At 38.3% G+C, this 19,876-nt stretch overlaps 1 protein-coding gene across 2 annotated transcripts; it reads left to right on the plus strand.

The window, feature by feature from the left end:
- Positions 1-230: 230 nt before the first annotated feature.
- On the plus strand, positions 231-18,036 carry LOC140144290 (endonuclease III-like protein 1). 2 transcript variants are annotated; one of them, XM_072166109.1, is made up of 6 exons: positions 231-303; positions 3,240-3,709; positions 7,904-8,074; positions 8,825-8,978; positions 14,997-15,108; positions 17,847-18,036. In XM_072166109.1, exons 2-6 carry the CDS (start codon positions 3,248-3,250, stop codon positions 17,986-17,988), a joined length of 1,041 nt encoding a protein of 346 aa, XP_072022210.1. In that variant the 5' UTR covers positions 231-303; positions 3,240-3,247; the 3' UTR covers positions 17,989-18,036. The 2 variants fall into 2 exon arrangements, with proteins under 2 accessions (XP_072022210.1, XP_072022211.1); XM_072166110.1 differs by lacking the exon at positions 231-303 and adding an exon at positions 1,245-1,344.
- The last annotated feature ends 1,840 nt before the right edge of the window (positions 18,037-19,876 follow it).

A 19,876-nucleotide genomic window follows, 5' to 3' on the forward strand; every position in this document is an offset into this window, starting at 1 on the left:
AATATGCATGAAGTGATGTCATAATTTGAAATAAGTCCGATGAATATTTTTTCTAGGATATTTGCTTTTTTATGGATATTTATATCCATACCACTAAAAGAGGATGCTAAAATATCGCTTTAGTGCACATTTTTGAAGTTCATAACAGTGATGGAAAAGAAGAACCCGTATTTTTATGTGTATTTCAATGGGCCACTTTTAAATTTATATCATGCGCCTATAATTTTTTAGAAACTTTTGGAGGTCATGACCTGCTATTGTCAGCCCGTCACCATACAAATGAAATTTATTCCCTGATATGAGGTGAGTTCGGTGAGTTGGCGTTGCATTTTTCATTATTATTTTGTCATATTAAAATGTCCTGGTTTAGGGTGTATGTGACATAAATACTGTGATTTTTCCCTGCAATTAATACTCCATTGGTGAGCGACGGGCGATTGGTATTACACCGAACGCAAGAAAAAAGGAGTCCTACTCCTAGACTAGTAATATCCGATTGGCTAGTAGGAATCGATCCCTGGCCTAGATAGGCATGTTCATAAAATTTTGAAATTTAATAAATTCATCTAAAATTGCTTTCATTAAAAAGAGAATCATTTAACTTAAAAAATGAGGGGTCAATCATGTATGTAGGCCTACAATTGGCAATGTTATGAGGAAAAGTAGCTCGCCTGAAATTCCCAAATTGTGTGTCCCAGCATTATCAATGGCTTCCTATCTCTTAACATGTGTGTATGTATTTTAGGGCCAAATTTTTGAGCACGCAGGGCCATTTTACAAAAATTTGCTAATGTTTCATGAAATGTGGCTTTCACTACTTGATAGTAAGTAGTATTCCACAGATGCATTTTTTCTAAAAATCATGCTAGGTTGGAGTTTTGAGGGTCAAAATCCAAATTTTCTTCATTTTCCTATTGGATAATACACAGTTAAGGCAGGATCTTGGTGCACATGAAGCTTAATGAAGCCCGCCCTCACATGTTAAAATGTGACCATGGCTAGCCTAGATCGCTCAATGCTGAAGGACAAACTCAAAATTGTAGATGTAGGCCTATTGTGCATCTGCACAAAATCTCAGAATGCTAGTATATTATCCACAAAAATATTAACGCTGCATTCTGTTACGTAGTACTTGTCATTTGAATAACGAATGCAGTCAGTGCCCGCAACATGTACAAAATGTACTATACATTATTTTCTGTGTACCGTGCACTGGGGCCAATGCATCGTCAACAAGGCCATTGGCCACATTCCGTGCGGTCAACAGTTCATACTTGAACGGTTTTTCGCAGTCTCATCTCCCGCGCGATACCAAACACCGTGGTATACTAGCTACTTGTAATGGTAATGGCTGGGTCATCATTAGGGCTATAACTCTGAGATCGAGAATATAATACTATTAATAATATTTATTTTTGAATATGCCATAAATGTTCCCGGGCCATATGTTCATCTTCTTAATTCCATGTGATCAGTAGCGGCCAGGGTGTGTGTGTGTGGGGGGTGGAACTCTTGCCTCCCCCCCCCCCCCAACTTCCACCAGTAGAGCTCAATAGGCCTACGTGACGCAAATAGTGCTCAGATTCCGAAGCAATTATGAGTCATTCCAGCCCAGTTCAATAATTTTGACACCATACCTCTTAGATTTTGCTCAAATTTGGTATAAAGGTGCATTCAAGTTTAACTAAGATAAGTCCGAAAGGAAAAATTCTAATTCACTTGCGTTTTCTACTTCTGGCTTGTCAAAGATCGTCCGTCAAGATCAAGATCAAGGGCCCAAATGGCTCTCAGAAATTCTGGCTTATTTCGAGGCCTGCTCCGAATCGACGGTGGTTTGAAGTCGCAAATAGACCCATACTTTAGTTATTTGTCCGACGTCACTTGGAAGTGTTTTGGACGTCTTGATGCCAATGTAAATAAGTCTATGTCTGGCCGAGGAACAAAAAACTACTCCGACTCAACCCCATTGTGTTGCCGTCTGTCCCTGCCAATATCCGACTTTGGGCCTACGCTTGTGTGTTATCAGGGGTGGAGGACAAACAATTTAAACTATTATCATCCTCTGTGAATCTTTGGCGCGTTATTCAAACCCATGCTTTGTAAGGAATATTAGCACTCTGTAGGTGATATTTCATTTTCATGTGCTCCAACATGAAACCTCCCTATAGGGGCAAGGACTACAACTACTGTACTGAAAATTCAGCAAGTAGTTATTGATTTATTGATCAATCAGTGGCGTAGCGTGGGACATCACATTGGGGGAATTTTTAAAAATTTCAGATTGATTGGGGTGCATGTGCCCCCCTCCCCCGTGCCCCTATGATGCTACTCCACTACATGCAATCAGTCAGCAGCAGTGCGAAAGAGCTTAGCAAACTCTAGTTTATACTTGAGCTAACTCTAGCTTCAAATTTGCAGATGATATATAACTACACATTCAAGGCTTGAGTCCGAAGGTATGGTTTTTTGCTACATGTAGATCAGCATGACATTTTTTGCAACACAATCTGACCTAAAAGTAAAACAAATGCAAAAATTTGTTGGATCTTGTTGGTTTATAGAGATAAAACAGATCAAAGGTTAAATTTTGTTTCAGTTCAAATTTTCAATTCATGCAACTGAAAAAAATGACAGATGGTAGAATGAGAGTTACATGATAAATTTAAAAAAATACACCTCAACTTACGGCATCATTTTTAAATCGGGGGAGGGGGTAAAGTTCTTTTTGGCATGTTGAAACGGGGGGATCTAGTGATTTTGCCCGACAATTTTTAGAATCCACCTTAATTCCCTCCCACTACCCCCTCCCACGGATACACATCATAGGCCTACACATAATTATTGCACATGCAGCCCCTGATTCCAGGGGGGGGGCATATTTTACTCACCACATAACCATCTCATCTCCTTGTTTTTTAAAAGACAATTTTAAAATTAATCATGAAATTCCACAGATAGGGCACAATCTGATGTGGCACAATGAGAGGAATGAGTGTAATGTCAACAATGTTTAATTTTGATATTTATCTATTTTCATTCACACTTTTAAAAATGCTAAAACCAAACCATATTATGATTCTCCAACTTAAAAAAAAATAGTATTTATCATTATTGTTTTAATACAAAGTATAACATAGAATATTGTGGTAGTCTGTCATTGTCAGTAACTTAAATTCAATATTAGTAACAGGTCTATATGCAGTGGATATATAAATCTCATATTTTTATTTGCTTACTAGAAATATTGATGCGGCTAATCTATCCTGGGAACATAGCCTATGGCATGAGTAGAATGGCTGCGACAACATCTCCCTACTTTGGAGGACGGCTAACACGATCCCACAACAAAGCATCCACCTCATCATCAGGTGACAGTAATGCTGTGAAAGGACCATCCACACTTACTTCAAAGAAAAGAATTAGAAAGAGGCAACATGTTTCTATTCAATATGAGATTGATGAAACAGATAAGAAACAATATGATAAAGTGATACCAAGAGTAGCAAAAGGAGAGAAAAATAAGAAAGGATTTACTGATGTGATAGACAAGAAAACTATGTCATCATCATCTCATTCATCTGGAGATGGTTGGGAGCCTTGTCAATGGCATGAGATGCTTGATAACATCAGGGAGATGAGAAAACATAACGATGCACCAGTTGATAGCATGGGAGCCGAGAAGATCTGTGATGAGGAGGCACCACCAAAGGTAGTATGTGACAAATTAGACCCACAGAGTACAACCCCATGCATAATGCTTACAGCTTAAATCTCCCATCATATTGGTTTATCTTTTCCCAAACAATTTTTGGTGCACGTTTTAAATAAATCCGGGGGACAATTCATATGAAATGGATATAGGTGTAGGGCTGGCACTTCCACAAAAAAATACGGGGTCAATATGGGTGAGAGCTGATTTTTGGCATTCGGTGAGAGCAAAATTGACAAAACATGGGGTCACTGGGTGAGAGACGGACCATTTGAATCTAAATTTAGGGAGCATTGGGTGAGAGTATGACTTTTCTTTTTAATGGGGTCTTTGGGTGAGAGCCAAAAGAAGCCTCGAAAATTGAATATCTAGTTCCAAATGGCTTCAAATGGCTTTGTTATTTCAAAAGAAGTAATAAATGAAACTTGCTGTTCAAATTGAAAAGTAAGGGTCTTTAGGTGACAGATTGAAAGGAAAAATAAGGGGTCTTTGGTGACAGAGCATGTGGTTGACAGAAAATATGTGGTCTTTCTGGGTGACAATGATAGTGAAAAATGCGGTCTTAAAGGTGCACACTACCAAATCACTTTGCACGTGATGTAATGTGGATGAGTTCCAATAAAATTGAAATCTTATTAGAGGTATTTTGGGCCTTTCTGTGGATTTGTAAGGAAAAAGAGAAGCACGTTATAGCTTAAATAAAAAATTGAGACCTATATGAAATTGGATCGCCCAAAAAGTTGCAAAACACAATTTTTAGATATCGATAAAGCAGGCCTCATGGATTGAAAAATGGCCAGGAACGGATTTTGAGAGCAGAGAAGGGAAAAATGGTGATGTCGGTGTATAGACGGTGTATGATAACAGACGAAAATCTTCGGATACCGGGTTAGAAAATGATGAATATCTCCCGTAAATGATTTCGTCTCAAGAAACCAGATTTGGTCTCATACACTTGAAAATATGTGTTGAACATATGATAGTCGTTAGTTTGCGCTTTGAGAAACGGACGTGAGTCTTGAACTCAAAATCTGACCAAAATTGCTAATTTTATATTGCGTTGGTCCTGTATGGACTCAGCGCGCAGGCTAATAGCAGTATGACCATTAACCGCAATGTCGTATACAAGCTTACTCACACAGCGAGAAATCAATTACCCCGGCTATTGTCAGTAGCCTTAGTCAGGTCACTTGGCTAATTATATGCGTCTCATAAAGTCGGAATAAAATGACCTTCGTGGCTGTGGATTCACCCTACCATGGAGATTTCTACCATGGAGATATCGGGGCGATGACACTGTGCATTGGTGACATTAAAAACATTTTGGAATCAACAAAAGGGGGGCAAGCATTTTTTGGCAGTTCAAAAGGGGGGGTCAAGCGATTTTTGGCAGGTCGAAAGGGAGGGGGCAAGCAATTTTGGCACCGATATTTTGGGTACCATTTTATATTACGTAGGAAGGCGTAGGAAAACGTTAGGAACACGTTCAAATATGCAAAATTTCCTGCTCGCTGCGCTCGCATTATATGATAAGACAATTTAAGGTTTTAAATTCGGGTTCCCCAAAATCTTGCATGTGTAAGGGGGGGCAAAGATTTTTTGGCACATCAAAAGTGAGGGCAAAGGTCTTTTGGCACGTCGAAAGGGGGATAAAGATTTTTGGCACGGCCAAAGGGGGGGGGTGTTTTTTTGGCAGACCATTTTGAGAATTCACCACCCCGGGGGTACACACAATTATTGCACCACCCCCTATAATTCACCACCCCAGGGGTACACATAATTATTGCACCACCCCTAATCCTAGTTCAACTGTTCATTATTGATTTTAAATAATCTTCTTTTTGGGGCGCCCGCAGCAGTGGGGGCACCTTATTGGCATGACTTTGTGAAAAGCTTCTAATTTCACTCTTGCTAGATTTACTTTGCGATTGTTTCAAATGCTAAAAGTATGCCCAGCTTAGACACAAAACCACAATTTGCTTGGATTTTATTTTATTATTGTTTTCTGATATGCACTGATAAAATGTTGTGCGTATATTCTTTGTTTAAAATACAAAATTACTGGACTTATAAAAACACCAAATAAACCGCGACCTTTGTATGCCTTAAACCAGTTTACAATCTCTTAGCGCCATCTCTTGAAATCTCTTCATTGCTGCTAAGATCTTAGCAAAGAGATTTCAAGAGATGGCGCTATACTAACACAGAGTATGTTCCAGGTAATGTGCGACACGGCAAAACCGCTCACTCGTATGACACATATTTTGTCATATAAAAATATTTTTAGGTGTATTTCCACATGGGGAAATGTAATATTATCGGTGTTGAGACAAAAGATAATTTGTCAAACTACCTGACTAAAGGTGATGGAAGCCCTGCAGAGCTAGAGAGGGAGAAGCTTGAACAAAATCGATATTGTATGCCTAGTTTTGGCATTTAGTTCTCAGTGTTGTTAAGCACATATTGAGATATGAATTGGCTTTATTCAAAAATAAATTCTGGCTTAATAGCAATGATTATTATTTATGTATGCATGTACATACTATCACGTAGGCCCTGAACATGGCTGGCTTAATAGCAATGATTATTATTTATGTATGCATATATACTATCACGAAGGGTTATTTTGTATTTAGTATTAAATATTTTGTGAAAAATAAATTAAATGTTTATAAATCACCTTAGTAACAACTTATAGTTCTTATTATCTATCTAGGACTAGTATGTCTTGTACAGGCCTAAAGCATTGTTATCTAAATGTTAATATTTATATATCTTTCCGTATTGATTTGTTTGTTTAAATTACTAAATAACACTTCTTCAGATTGTTTGTCCTTGTCTTCTTTACTGATGCAGTCAATCATAAGAAATTTATATTTATAACCCCTGTTTGGAAAACAAGCCATACGAATTAAATATGCAAACCTATATTCTGAATAAAATAATTCTGCTCCAACAATTACAATTAAACCATTTCCTAACAAATGATATCCTGATGCAGTCAATCATAAGAAATAAAAGCTGTTTTACAACAATCCATAAGGATAAAATATGTAAACCTATATTCTGAATAAAATAATTTTCCTCCAACAATCACTCCCCCACATGATTTACCATTTCCTAACAATAGTAACCGAAATGGTAACCTGAGCTTTATTCCTTTTTATTTGAAACCAATCCTCTTACATCCCATGCAAACGATTTTACACCTCTCCCACTGCAATAAATAGCTTTACATTTCCAAATCTTTCTTTGCTTTCTGTGCTAATATTACATTATTGTTTTAAAGAAAAAAAGTATCCAAACGGTTACATTGCAGCACATTACATGAAAGCTCCATTGGGCGCCCCATTCCTTTTTTAAAGGAATTTTTATTAATAAGTACTGTCAAGGATTTTGAAACTCCATTTGAATTTCAAAATTTGAATTTCTTTATGGTATATCACCTTTTAGAAACCTATAACTAAAACATGTCTGGCAACTTGTTCTGGATTTTGTTGGAGTGGGTCACATTTTGGCAATGACATGGATGGAAGTTGAGGTATATAGCTCAGTTAGTAAAAGTGATTGTCTATACCCAGGTGTTTGGTTCAAATCTTGATAAAGGATGAATTTTTCTTCATACATACTCACGATATAACAAAGTTTCTGATTGGATTTGGGCCCTTTTTTGCTGGTCGTAAATTCCGTTTATGACCAGTACGCAGGGCATAAACAAGCTGCGTCACGCAGTGTTGGAACCCAATTAACGTGATCAACGATTTGCTAGTGTGCGTACACGCGCATGTCATGAACAAAAGATGAACTGCAAGTAGGCCTACTCATTTTCTCCCAATTTTTGAAGGAAAACAGTATGGAAATGTTCAGTATTTAAACGTGTAAACCCTTATTATTTTCACTTGTATTGAATTGCAAACAATGTTCAGAATGTTGGTATGAGGAACGGGTTCATTCATAGATTTTGGGCATGATCGTTGATTTATGCCCTCGGCTCACGCCTCGGGCATAAACAGCGATCATGCCCTCCATCATATGAATGAACCCCTAATACCTCACCCTATTCAAGGGAGAGAATAATTATGTGCATACCATTTACCTCAAGTACTATGTAACTCTTAGTTGGAAGAAAAGAGAAAATGTAACTACAGTGTACACTTGGATCTTATGAATATATGGTTTCTTTGCTCGTTGCAGATATTCCGATACCAAGTACTTCTTTCCCTACTTCTATCTAGTCAAACCAAAGACCAAGTGACGTCAGCCGCTATGACCAAGCTCAAAGCACATGGATGTACAGTTGATAATATCTTGAAGACACCACAGAACAAGATTGAGCAACTCATCTATCCAGTTGGATTTTTCAAGGTAAGAATCCACTAGGCCTGGCATTTTCGGGTAATTTTGTACCCGGGTACCCGGCGCATTTTTCGGGCGGGTAACCGGGTACCCAAAATTGCAAAAAAAAAAAATTTCATTTCAAATGCATTGTGAAATCATTAATAGACTATGACATGAATACAAGTTATCAATTTTCATATTAAAAATACAAAACATCTTGAAATTTTTTTTTTTTTCTTGTTTTTTTTTAGGTCAACCATGAATGATCCTAGCATTTAGGTCTAGGTCCAGGGACACTACAAAACAGAAAAAATAAAAAAAATTCCTACCCGGGTAATGTAATCTCGGGCGGGTACCCATTAGCCCGCCCGAAAATGCCAGCCTTAGAATCCACAGAAGCTAGCTCACAGAAGGGATTTTGTAACAGTCATGTGATCGTTCATGGAACAAAAGGAGCTAAATTGCAGGATGCTGGGTGGGTTTTTGCAAGGTGCAGGGATTTGTTTCTTTGCAGGGTGCGGGTGGGGTTGTGCCTTTCTCAGAGGGTGTATGGAATTCAAATGGAGGTGCCTAATGTGTTCATTCCATTTGAAATTCATGCTCCCCTGTCAAACATATTACCAAAATCTTCACAGGGGTAGTGTGGATTTTAATATTGCAAAAATTGGGCCTTCATTTTTGAAAACTTTTCCAACTTATGAGGGGGTGGGCACAGTCCCTTCATACCCCCTCGGTCGCACATGTTTTTCATAATTGCCATACTATTTGATATTTCAGAGGAAAGCAGAATACATCAAGAAAACAACTCGGATTCTGAAGGATAAGTATGACAGTGATATACCACCAACATTGAAGGAGCTTATAAAGCTTCCTGGTATTGGACCTAAGATGGCACACATTATAATGGATGTCGCATGGAAACAAGTTACAGGTATGTGGGTAGAGACCATCATAAGTACCGTGCAATGTAATAGCTGCCTTATATTAAACACCTTTTGTATCACTTTCCCAGATGACCTTTAACTAAACGTAGCCATGATATCACTTTTGCATGTAGTTGGTGCACGGGCTTTTCATATTTTATTGATTTAAAGTATTTATAAGTACATTATTGTATCAGTACAAATGGCAATATGACACATGACACATGTCATGTTGCTAAAATGGGTCTTATCAGGAATAATGGACGATGGGATAGGCGACTGAAATTATGTCACAATCCAAATGATGTACCCTAGGTCTAGACAATAGGCGGCCATTAGCGGCCATTTTGTTTCCTACATGATGTTATTCATGTGTTGTTATACTTAAAGGAGTATTTCGTGATCCTAGCATCCTCTATTTATGTCATTTTTCATTAGATATCCACGAAAAAAACCTATTCCCAAAATTTCAGTTGATTCCGATTTTGCGTTTGCGAGTTATGCATGATTATGTGTATACACTGCTCCATAGACAATGCGTTGTAATTTCTGGTGCACCAGAACGAAATTCAAATTTCACGATATCTTTGCTAAACGAATTCTGCAAGAAATATTTTGTACATAAACATTATGTAGCCAGAGGTTTCCAGTGATGTAAAAATCTCAACTTTTTTTGAGAAAAGTGGGGGGATGAGGCTGTGGATCACAAAATGCCCTTTTAAGTACTTTTAAGTACTTAAATATATTAAAATATATTCTGTAGTAAATTGATCAAATGACTGTGATTGTTCAGGTATTATATGCTTGATGGAATTAAACCATCGATCTGACCAGCTAGTATTCTCCTCCACCATCAGTGTGATTCCAGTCATTCCCCATACCATGTTGCGAATGCGGAGGAGACTAAGCTGTATTGACGAACACGCATGTGTTAAAAATGATGTAGCCTAGGTCCAGCATTGTTGTAACCCACTGACCTGGCATTGCTCCTATGAACTCTCACATACATACACACACCCCCCCCCCCCCCCCCTACATACATACACACACACACTCCTCCAGCCATACATACATAGCTATATCCGGAAATGTGATTATATAGTTCTCTTCTTTCAGGCGAGACAAGGCCATTAGAAGAGAACTATATATAATCACATTTCCGGATATAGCTTGTAGGCAACGCACTGAAAGGTATATTGTTCTAGGTGTGTCCGATTTGAGCGCTGACATATTGGAACATGTTGCCAATCAATATTCATGAGAGTGTACATTCAACGTCCAATTTTCGAAATTGGGTGACTTGTGCTTGGTAGGTGTGAAGTACATCTGACTGGGCATTTTAATTACGTAACACATAATAGCATTGACATCATCGAATGGCTGCCTGTTGTGCTGTTAGTGATAGGCCTATATGGGGGGGGGCTATAATATTTATTATTAGGCCTACATTTATTTATCCCTTTCTTTTCCTTTCTCTGTACTTTTTCTTTCCTTGCTATAGTATCACCTCCTCTCCTTTTCTCCCTTCCCTTCTCCATCCCCTCTTGCTTTTTGTCCCCTCTCATTCCTATCATTTTCCTTATCTTTCTATTATTTTATTTACTTCTATTTATTTTTTTCTTCATTTCTTCCTCTTCTCTCTCCTCCAGTTCCCTCTCATTCTCCATATCCCTCCTCCACCTCTTCCTCCCTCATCCCCTCCCAAGACCTCTCACAGAAGAGCTGTCCCCCTCCCCTTCGGTACGCCACTGGGTATGCCAATCTCCTTCTTAAAATAAAATGAAATGTCAATTTGAGAAACAACTTTTATATAGGCCTACACCAGTACATATTATATGTTACACGTAGCTAGTATTACCAATTTATCATGTACTAAATACATGTGGACTTGGCAGCCTTAATTCTGATGTGCAATCGATTTAAATGAAGCACCTAAAGTTAGTGGCTGATAACGAACTGTACACCCACAGCTAATGTGTGCCTTTTGTGCTTATACGGCTACTCAATTACACCCTTGTGATGTATGGGAACAAAGGGTACCTCTCGCAAGTGTAGGCGCTTTCATGTGACTTGAAAGTGACCTGAAAGTGACAAACGACAGTTCACATCCATTTGCAACCAAACTTGAGACAAAGTATTCTAGCCATGGCTAGAATACTTTGCTTGAGATAAGCTGCACTATGGGAATTAATGTCCCTTTTTTGTGTGTAAAAATTGGTATATAGATGGGTCTTTTTTTCAAAGTTTTAGTTTTGCATTAATCTTGAGTCCAAAATTTTTTTGTTAATTTGAACACAAATCTGTGCCTCAGGTCTAGAAATGGGTCCCATTTTTTTGCAAGTACGTATGGAAATAAAAATAAGGCACATCCAAACCAAATTGAGTATCTCCAGAGTGGAACCTCTAAATGGACTGTGCCTCACCTGTAGACGACAACAGGTTTAAAAATAAAGCTAATTCAGTAACATAAAGGACATATACAAGGTGTCCCATAAAAAGGTTACATGTAGAAAATGAACCGCATTTTGTGACGGTACAACAAAACAATGTAATTTTTTCAGATATTATTTATTCATCCTTCTTGTAACTGTTTACTAAGTTTCAAATCCTTATCTTAAAAGCAACTTAACTTACGAGCTAAGATGACAGGGGTGTCGAGAGTGGCTAACCATCAAAATATCGCATAACTAAAGTTGAACACAAGCACAACTTTGTTTTCAGATTTTTCTTTATTACTTTTATGTTTCTCTTATTTTCATGGTTGAACTTATTGCACAAAAGAAACATATTGAAAAAAAATAAATATTGTACACTGCACTGAAAATAAATCAGTCCAAGGTGGTAACAAATAAAGGAAGATGGTCTTTAACGAAGAACACGTTTTTGGTGAAAGCAGTTCTGAATATTAACAATATTTTGCATTTAGGCCATGCTTGGGTTTTGTTCACTTGAAATCGCTGCTATTTGTTTTACATTTCTGACTGAACTCTTGAAATAAAACTGGACAAGTTTTATTCTTTGTTTATCAGAATAAAGTTCTGCATCTGCCATGCTATGGCTGGGCTTTATACTCAAGTGCCCCGCCAAATGCACGGTGGCTGTGACGGTGGTATATGAACCTCATGTTGCATTATGTCACGTAAACAGCTTAGTCAGGAATGCCTGGAATGCGGGCTAAGTACGTAGGGTGTGAACTTGACATTCACAGGAGTACTAGTAGAGGGTACATAGATTATGTTATGAAAAGGATATTTATATTTGTTAACATTAACTTCAAAAATCTACATGTAACCTTTTTTTGGGATACCCGGTATATAATTATTTAACAATATTGCAATGGATGTAAATAATTATAAATGGAGAAACGGTGTCAGATCTAAATCGTCTCTGTTAAGATATGCGTTGTTAAAAGACACGCCACACCTTGAAGAATATCTCCTTTCTAATGTAGATTTTTACGCGGCATCTCTTAAATTCAAGGCAAGGTCAAATAATTTGCCTCTAAATGGTCGCACTTATTTATGGAACAAAGATGGTAACAGTATTTGTCCACTCTGTAAGAATGGGACTAAGGATCTGAAGCACTTCTTGTTTGTTTGTAAATCACTTCAAAGTATTAGAGCCGCCGAATATCAAAGTCTTGAAAATGATTTGAAAATTAATCGTTTAGATGCTTTATGGTACTTGTTTAAAACGGTGATTTAAATGTTAAGACATGCTTCTTATTAGGCTTATCTAACACCTTTTTTCTTGACATAGGTGGTATTGATATTGATTGTGCTCTGAATATTTTTGACTTTGTTTGTAAATCATTCCTAAAAAAGGCGTGGCAACTTCGTAATGAACTCACAAATTAAGTTTTTAAGATAGCCATGCAAGTAATTTAATTTTTTATATGTATATACATTATACATTTTGCGTAATTGCTGTGTAAATTCTGTTTTGTATTGGAGTAAATTTGTTGTTCCACAAGTCACAATCACACTTTATTCTTCAGCCATATTTGAATGCTCGTGCTCTGGTGTGTTTGTCAAATGTGCGCCCTCCACCTACGATGTAGGTTCCCGCTTTAGCCATTGCACCACTATCTCTTCCTGCTCGTGATCATGTAAATGGAATTGTGCCTAGTGGATCAATAATATTGTACTCATTAAGATTTTGTCATGTTTTATTTTTGTTGATTTATTGTGTGTTCTTGTATTATTTTGTAATCTTGTGAACGCACCGCCGGGTAGACGTGTGCCGCTGATATAAAAGCGTTTGTTCTAATAATAAAATAAATAAATAAATATAATATTTTGAGTTCCAAAACTTCTGAAGTTATGTTATGTAGCAAAGTAATGACTTGCCATAATAATGAGAATGTCGTATATCAATTCAGCAGTTTCCAGTCTTGCAGAGAGTTCATACAAGGTGTCCCATAAAAAGGTTACATGTAGAAAATGAACCACAGTTTGTAATGGTACAACAAAACAATGTCATTTTTTTCAGATAATATTTCCTTCTTGGGATATTGTCTGCTAAGTTTCAACTCTGTATCTTAAAATCAACTTAACTTGTGAGCGCAAGATGACAGAGGTGACAAGAGTGGCTAACCATTAAAATACTGCACAACACAAGCACACCTTTGTTTTAATTTTTTTTTTCTTTATTAGGCCTACTTAATTATGCCACAGGGGGGAAGGACCCCCAGTCTTCTGACTTCTCTTCTCTTGCCCCCCCCTCGCTTTTCCCCAGTAAAAACCCCAAATTACAAACATTTCTGCTTTTTATGGCTTTTTGGCAAAAACTTGTTGATTTTCCCCCTGAAATTCACTTGCCCCCTCAATGCCCCCCCTGAAAAAATTCCTGGTGCCGCCATTGCATATCTGCATGCTGTATCACCTGTCATCAACTTCATAATGAAATTAACAATCTTTGGTATTTAGGCTTTGCTTGGGCATTGTCTGGTTAAAATCGCTACTGTGTTATTATATACTGTTTAACAAGAATAGTGTCCATCTGTCTGGGTAGAAGCAAAACCATTAATCCACTCTGCAGCTTCAACGCAATAATCGATCAACTTCAAACTTGGTAGGGTGCTAGTATATGGTAGCCAGTAGCGAGCCAGCGGGGGGCACAAAAATGAAAGAAAAAGTGCCCTCTGACAAAAAATAAAAGGAAAATTACGAGGGCAAAGGAAAAGAAAAGGGCAAGGAGCCCTTTTCACCGAAATTCAGCCCGAAAATACACAATTTTTCCACGCTACGCGCGCATATTGCAAGGATTAAGCCCTTTCCATCCTGATAATGGGCGAAAATAGTGTAAAAAAAAAATACATCGTCCCAATAAAGCCTTTTGTGTTTACGGTATTGTATGATGCAACTGTAATTTTTTTCGTCTGTGCCCCCAAAATTTTAGTTTGCCCCCCCTGACCAAAAAAGCTGGCTACGCCCCTGATGGTAGCCTGATGTGCTATACAGTAAGCCAAATAATTAAGGTACCAACTGTGTGCACCCCTATATCCTAAATAAAGACGAATGTGTCAAGTTAAAGCAAGCAACCAATGCATGCACTCTTTAGCTCTAATTTAAGACATTATTTGTTGAAATTGGTTGAAAATGAAAGAAACAGTGATCTAAAATGTAATGAAGGTACGAAATAAAAAGTTGCACTTCTGTGTTCTAATCAATTACAGCACGACGCTAGTTTTTCGTGCCAATCAATGAAAGCACGGTGCTAGTTCTCTTGTTCGCGAACGCTTTGTGTACAAATCAATAGGGCATGCAATGAGGCAAACAGCAACTTTTAAATTAGCATCTTCCTTGGGTTTTTGAATCGTTGTGTCTTTATTTCTTAAACAATTTCAATGAATGAGGTCTTAAATTCACGCTAAAAAATGCAGCTATTGGTTGTTGGTTCCAATTATGACATATCTGCTTTTGTTTAGGATATACAGGGGGTGAACGTAACTGGTACCTTAATTCTTTGGCTTACTGTATATTGTCATTTTGTCTATAACTGTTTTATTGTAATAATTTATGCAGGCATTGGTGTGGATACACATGTACATCGCATATCCAACCGACTGAAATGGGTGAAGAAAACAACTACCAATCCAGAAGATACAAGAGTAGCTTTAGAATCTTGGTTACCAAGGTAATGGAATATATGCTCCCAAACACACCCCATATGTGTAAACAAGTGCAGACACACCCCCACATACCAATGTAAACATAAATATACCAATGCAAGGACATTGACCCACACTGTTAGCCCCTGTTGAGTTATTACCATCCAAATGCAGACCCACACACCAATGTAAACACTGACAACTGAGGATATCAACCAACCCTGTTGAATTATTACCATACAACTGCAGAGACACCCCCACACCAATATGTAACCTCAGACAACCGAGGACATCAACCAACCCTGTTGAGTTATTACCATACAACTGCAGACACACACACACCACTATGTAACCTCAGACAACCGAGGACATCAACCAACCCTGTTGAGTTATTACCATACAACTGCAGACACACACACACATCCCATATGTAACCTCAGACAACCGAGGACATCAACCAACCCTGTTGAGTTAATATTACCATACAACTGCAGACACACACATCCCATATGTAACCTCAGACAACCGAGGACATCAACCCACCCTGTTGAATTATTACCATACAATTGCAGTCGACACACACACACACCAACATGTAACCTTAGACAACCGAGGACATCAATCCACCCTGTTGAGTTATTATCATACAACTGCAGACACACACACACCAATATGTAACCTTAGACAACCGAGGACATCAATCCGCCCTGTTGAGTTATTACCATACAACTGCAGACACACACACACCAATATGTAACCTCAGACAACCGAGGACATCAATCCGCCCTGTTGAGTTATTATCATACAACTGCAGACACACACACACCAATATGTAACCTTAGACAACCGAGGACATCAATCCACCCTGTTGAATTATTACCATACAACTGCAGACACACACACCAATATGTAACCTTAGACAACCGAGGACATCAATCCGCCCTGTTGAGTTATTACCATACAACTGCAGACACACACACACCAATATGTAACCTTAGACAACCGAGGACATCAATCCACCCTGTTGAGTTATTATCATACAACTGCAGACACACACACACCAATATGTAACCTCAGACAACCGAGGACATCAATCCGCCCTGTTGAGTTATTACCATACAACTGCAGACACACACACACCAATATGTAACCTCAGACAACCGAGGACATCAATCCGCCCTGTTGAGTTATTACCATACAACTGCAGACACACACACACACCACTATGTAACCTCTGACAACAGAGGACATCAACCCACCCTGTTGAGTTATTATCATACAACTGCAGACACACACACACCAATATGTAACCTTAGACAACCGAGGACATCAACCCACCCTGTTGAGTTATTATCATACAACTGCAGACACACACACACCAATATGTAACCTTAGACAACCGAGGACATCAACCAACCCTGTTGAGTTATTACCATACAACTGCAGACACACACACACCACTATGTAACCTCAGACAACCGAGGACATCAACCCACTCTGTTGAGTTATTACCATACAACTACAGACACACACACACCACTATGTAACCTCAGACAACCGAGGACATCAACCAACCCTGTTGAGTTATTACCATACAACTGCAGACACACACACACACCACTATGTATCCTCTGACAACCGAGGACATCAACCCGCCCTGTTGAGTTATTACCATACAACTGCAGACACACACACACCAATATGTAACCTCAGACAACCGAGGACATCAATCCACCCTGTTGAGTTATTACCATACAACTGCAGACACACACACACCAATATGTAACCTCTGACAACAGAGGACTTCAACCAACCCTGTTGAGTTATTACCATACAACTGCAGACACACACACACCAATAAACCTCAGACAACCGAGGACATCAATCTGCCCTGTTGAGTTATTACCATACAACTGCAGACACACACACACCACTATGTAACCTCAGACAACCGAGGACATCAACCCACCCTGTTGAGTTATTACCATACAACTGCAGACACACACACACCAATATGTAACCTTAGACAACCGAGGACATCAATCCACCCTGTTGAGTTATTACCATACAACTGCAGACACACACACACCAATATGTAACCTTAGACAACCGAGGACATCAATCCGCCCTGTTGAGTTATTACCATACAACTGCAGACACACACACACCAATATGTAACCTCAGACAACCGAGGACATCAATCCGCCCTGTTGAGTTATTATCATACAACAACTGCAGACACACACACACCAATATGTAACCTTGTGCAGATATTCAACAAGGGCGGATCCAGGAATTTTCAATGGGGGGGGGGCTGAACCACTGCCACAGCAGCTTGGTGCCCCCCCCCCCCCTAAATCTGCCCCTGTTCAAAGCCTTCCATACTCTCATTCATACTCATTTTAACCTGGAACCCACAAAACTTACAAAACACAAGCTCGCGATTATTGTGCATTTTCAACTGCAGTGGAACGTGTTGCCAACCACCATCTGTGGTCAGGAAATATCATCACAAAGCTTCTTAAAGCCATATTGTAACATTTCCATAAAACTTTCCATTTTAATAATTAAACAACTGTTCCTGCACTTTATTCAAAATCTCGGATTTTGACAAAACTACAACACCTAAAGTCTTGATTTTAGCAGGGTATGTTAGTTTTAAAAAGTACCTTACAATCATGTAAAAACAGAATTTTGAAAAATACTGAGGGAATCTTCAGCAATATTTTATATTAATCAGATTTTTAAAATATCTTTATTACAGAGACCTATGGAGTGAAGTTAATGTTCTATTAGTTGGATTTGGACAGCAGACCTGCCTTCCTGTTGGACCCAAATGCTCTGAATGTATCAACAGACAGATATGTCCATATGGACAGTCACAAAACAGAGTTTCCAAGAAATAGTCACACACAACTATCAACTATTATAGAAAGCTAAGCAGCTGTCATCAACTGTAAGCTACTGTAAATGATTGGGATACAGCAAAATATTGAACTGCATTCATTTGTTGGAAATCTTGTAACTTCTAATATTGAATTGTGGCAACACCAGATTTGGGGGGGGGGACACATATTATGAAATCTGAAGGGGGAATTTTTTCAAAAAGTGTGGGTTTTTTTATGATTTTGGGTTCAGGCTGGGGAAAGCTTAATGTTGGAGGAATGCCTGGGCTTATTGATGGGGCAAATCCTGTAATATCACATGATTTGAACTTGAATGGGTTCCCTCCACCTCACACCCAGAGTGACAAACATTGGGTTGTTTATGGGTGTATAGATTTGTGCCACAATTAATGCCTGCCTTATAAAGCATCCTAGAAATTAACAATTTAAAAAAATCCTTGTTTCTTTCATTTCTTTTTCTTTTCCTTTACTTCTCTTTTTTTCTTTTCTTTTCTTTGTTTTTTTCTTCTTTGCTTCTCAATTAATTTTTATTCTGATCTCTGTATGTCCTGTCAACTACCTCTGATGTAAATATAGCCATCTTGGTTGTCATGGTTTATCCCAATTTTATCACATAACTGCTGTCAACAGGTTGATCTATTAAAGCACAGATATTGATTAAAGGCTCTGTATTAATCTTTCTTGCTACCCTAGTTATTGACAACCAAGACATCCATGGAAAGGAATAAAACCCGGGGAATAAAACTGACAGCAATACAGAAAAAATGTGAAGCGACAATTGCATTGTTTGTTTGTTGTTGGGAGTGTGTGTGTGGACAAAAACTGCCAAAGTTAGCTAAAATGTGAAATATTATATTATTAGGTTGCTTTAGCCGGCTATAGGCCAAGGCTTGTTTGTACAAAAATGCAAAAATGATTTATGATTATTTGCAATAGATTTTAAAACTGCAAACCAAGTAAAAGCTGATTGGATTATTTTCAAAATGGCAAAATTATTCTTTTGTTGTATACTACTAGTAAATTTATGATCACATTCTGCAACAAAGATACTTCAATTTATGCCCACTCCTACCCCTGGACCTTTGCCTGTTGGTACATGGAATGTAGTTTTTGACAAGAGGCCTTAAACTTTGGAAATGAAACCCAATTTAGAGCCATGACCAACATTTTACAATGACCTCCAAATAACTCCTAGATAACCTTTGACCCAAAATCTGAAGCCTACATCTGAGGAACCCTTGCCCTAGAATGTCCCACAGTTATGGTTCCATCTCCGGGGTCACTCCCATTGTGGCCTGTACACCATCCGCGATAATGAAAACGCGTAAAAGGGTCGTTGGGTAGGCACGATACTGCCAGACATGCGTTAGGGTGTCAAAAACATGGAAAAAGGGTAGCAAAATTGCAATTTCTAAATACGCGGAAATGAAATTTAGTGTATGAAATTTGATGTCAGGAATGAAATCCCTGTTTAGGGTGTCGTTTTAGCCAAGGGTTAAATCCTGGTTTAGGGTGCTTTTCAAAAGTTGATTATCGCGGATGGTGTGCAGGCCACAATGGGAGTGACCCCCGGTATTGACCTAAAATGCGTGTTGATTTAAGCCACACTCATACATGTTATTTATAAACAGGTTTTTATATGGGTAGGGACTAGAAAAGTTAGAAAAGAGCCTGGTTTTGATTCCAAGTTATGATATGTTTTACAAACAAAAATATATGTTTGCAATTGCTTAAACTGGTGAAAACACCGATACTTTGAAAATAATGAATTACTTTGGCATTTTTGAAAATTTGACGCGGTGTTTTTGGTTTCCAAAAGTGACGCTGGCGGGGGACGATAAACTCGGAATCGACTCACGCGCCTTATGGAAGAAACAAATATTGTATT

This window comes from Amphiura filiformis, unplaced genomic scaffold, assembly GCF_039555335.1.
Source record: "Amphiura filiformis unplaced genomic scaffold, Afil_fr2py scaffold_48, whole genome shotgun sequence".
In the NCBI taxonomy this organism is placed as follows: Eukaryota; Metazoa; Echinodermata; class Ophiuroidea; order Amphilepidida; family Amphiuridae; genus Amphiura; species Amphiura filiformis.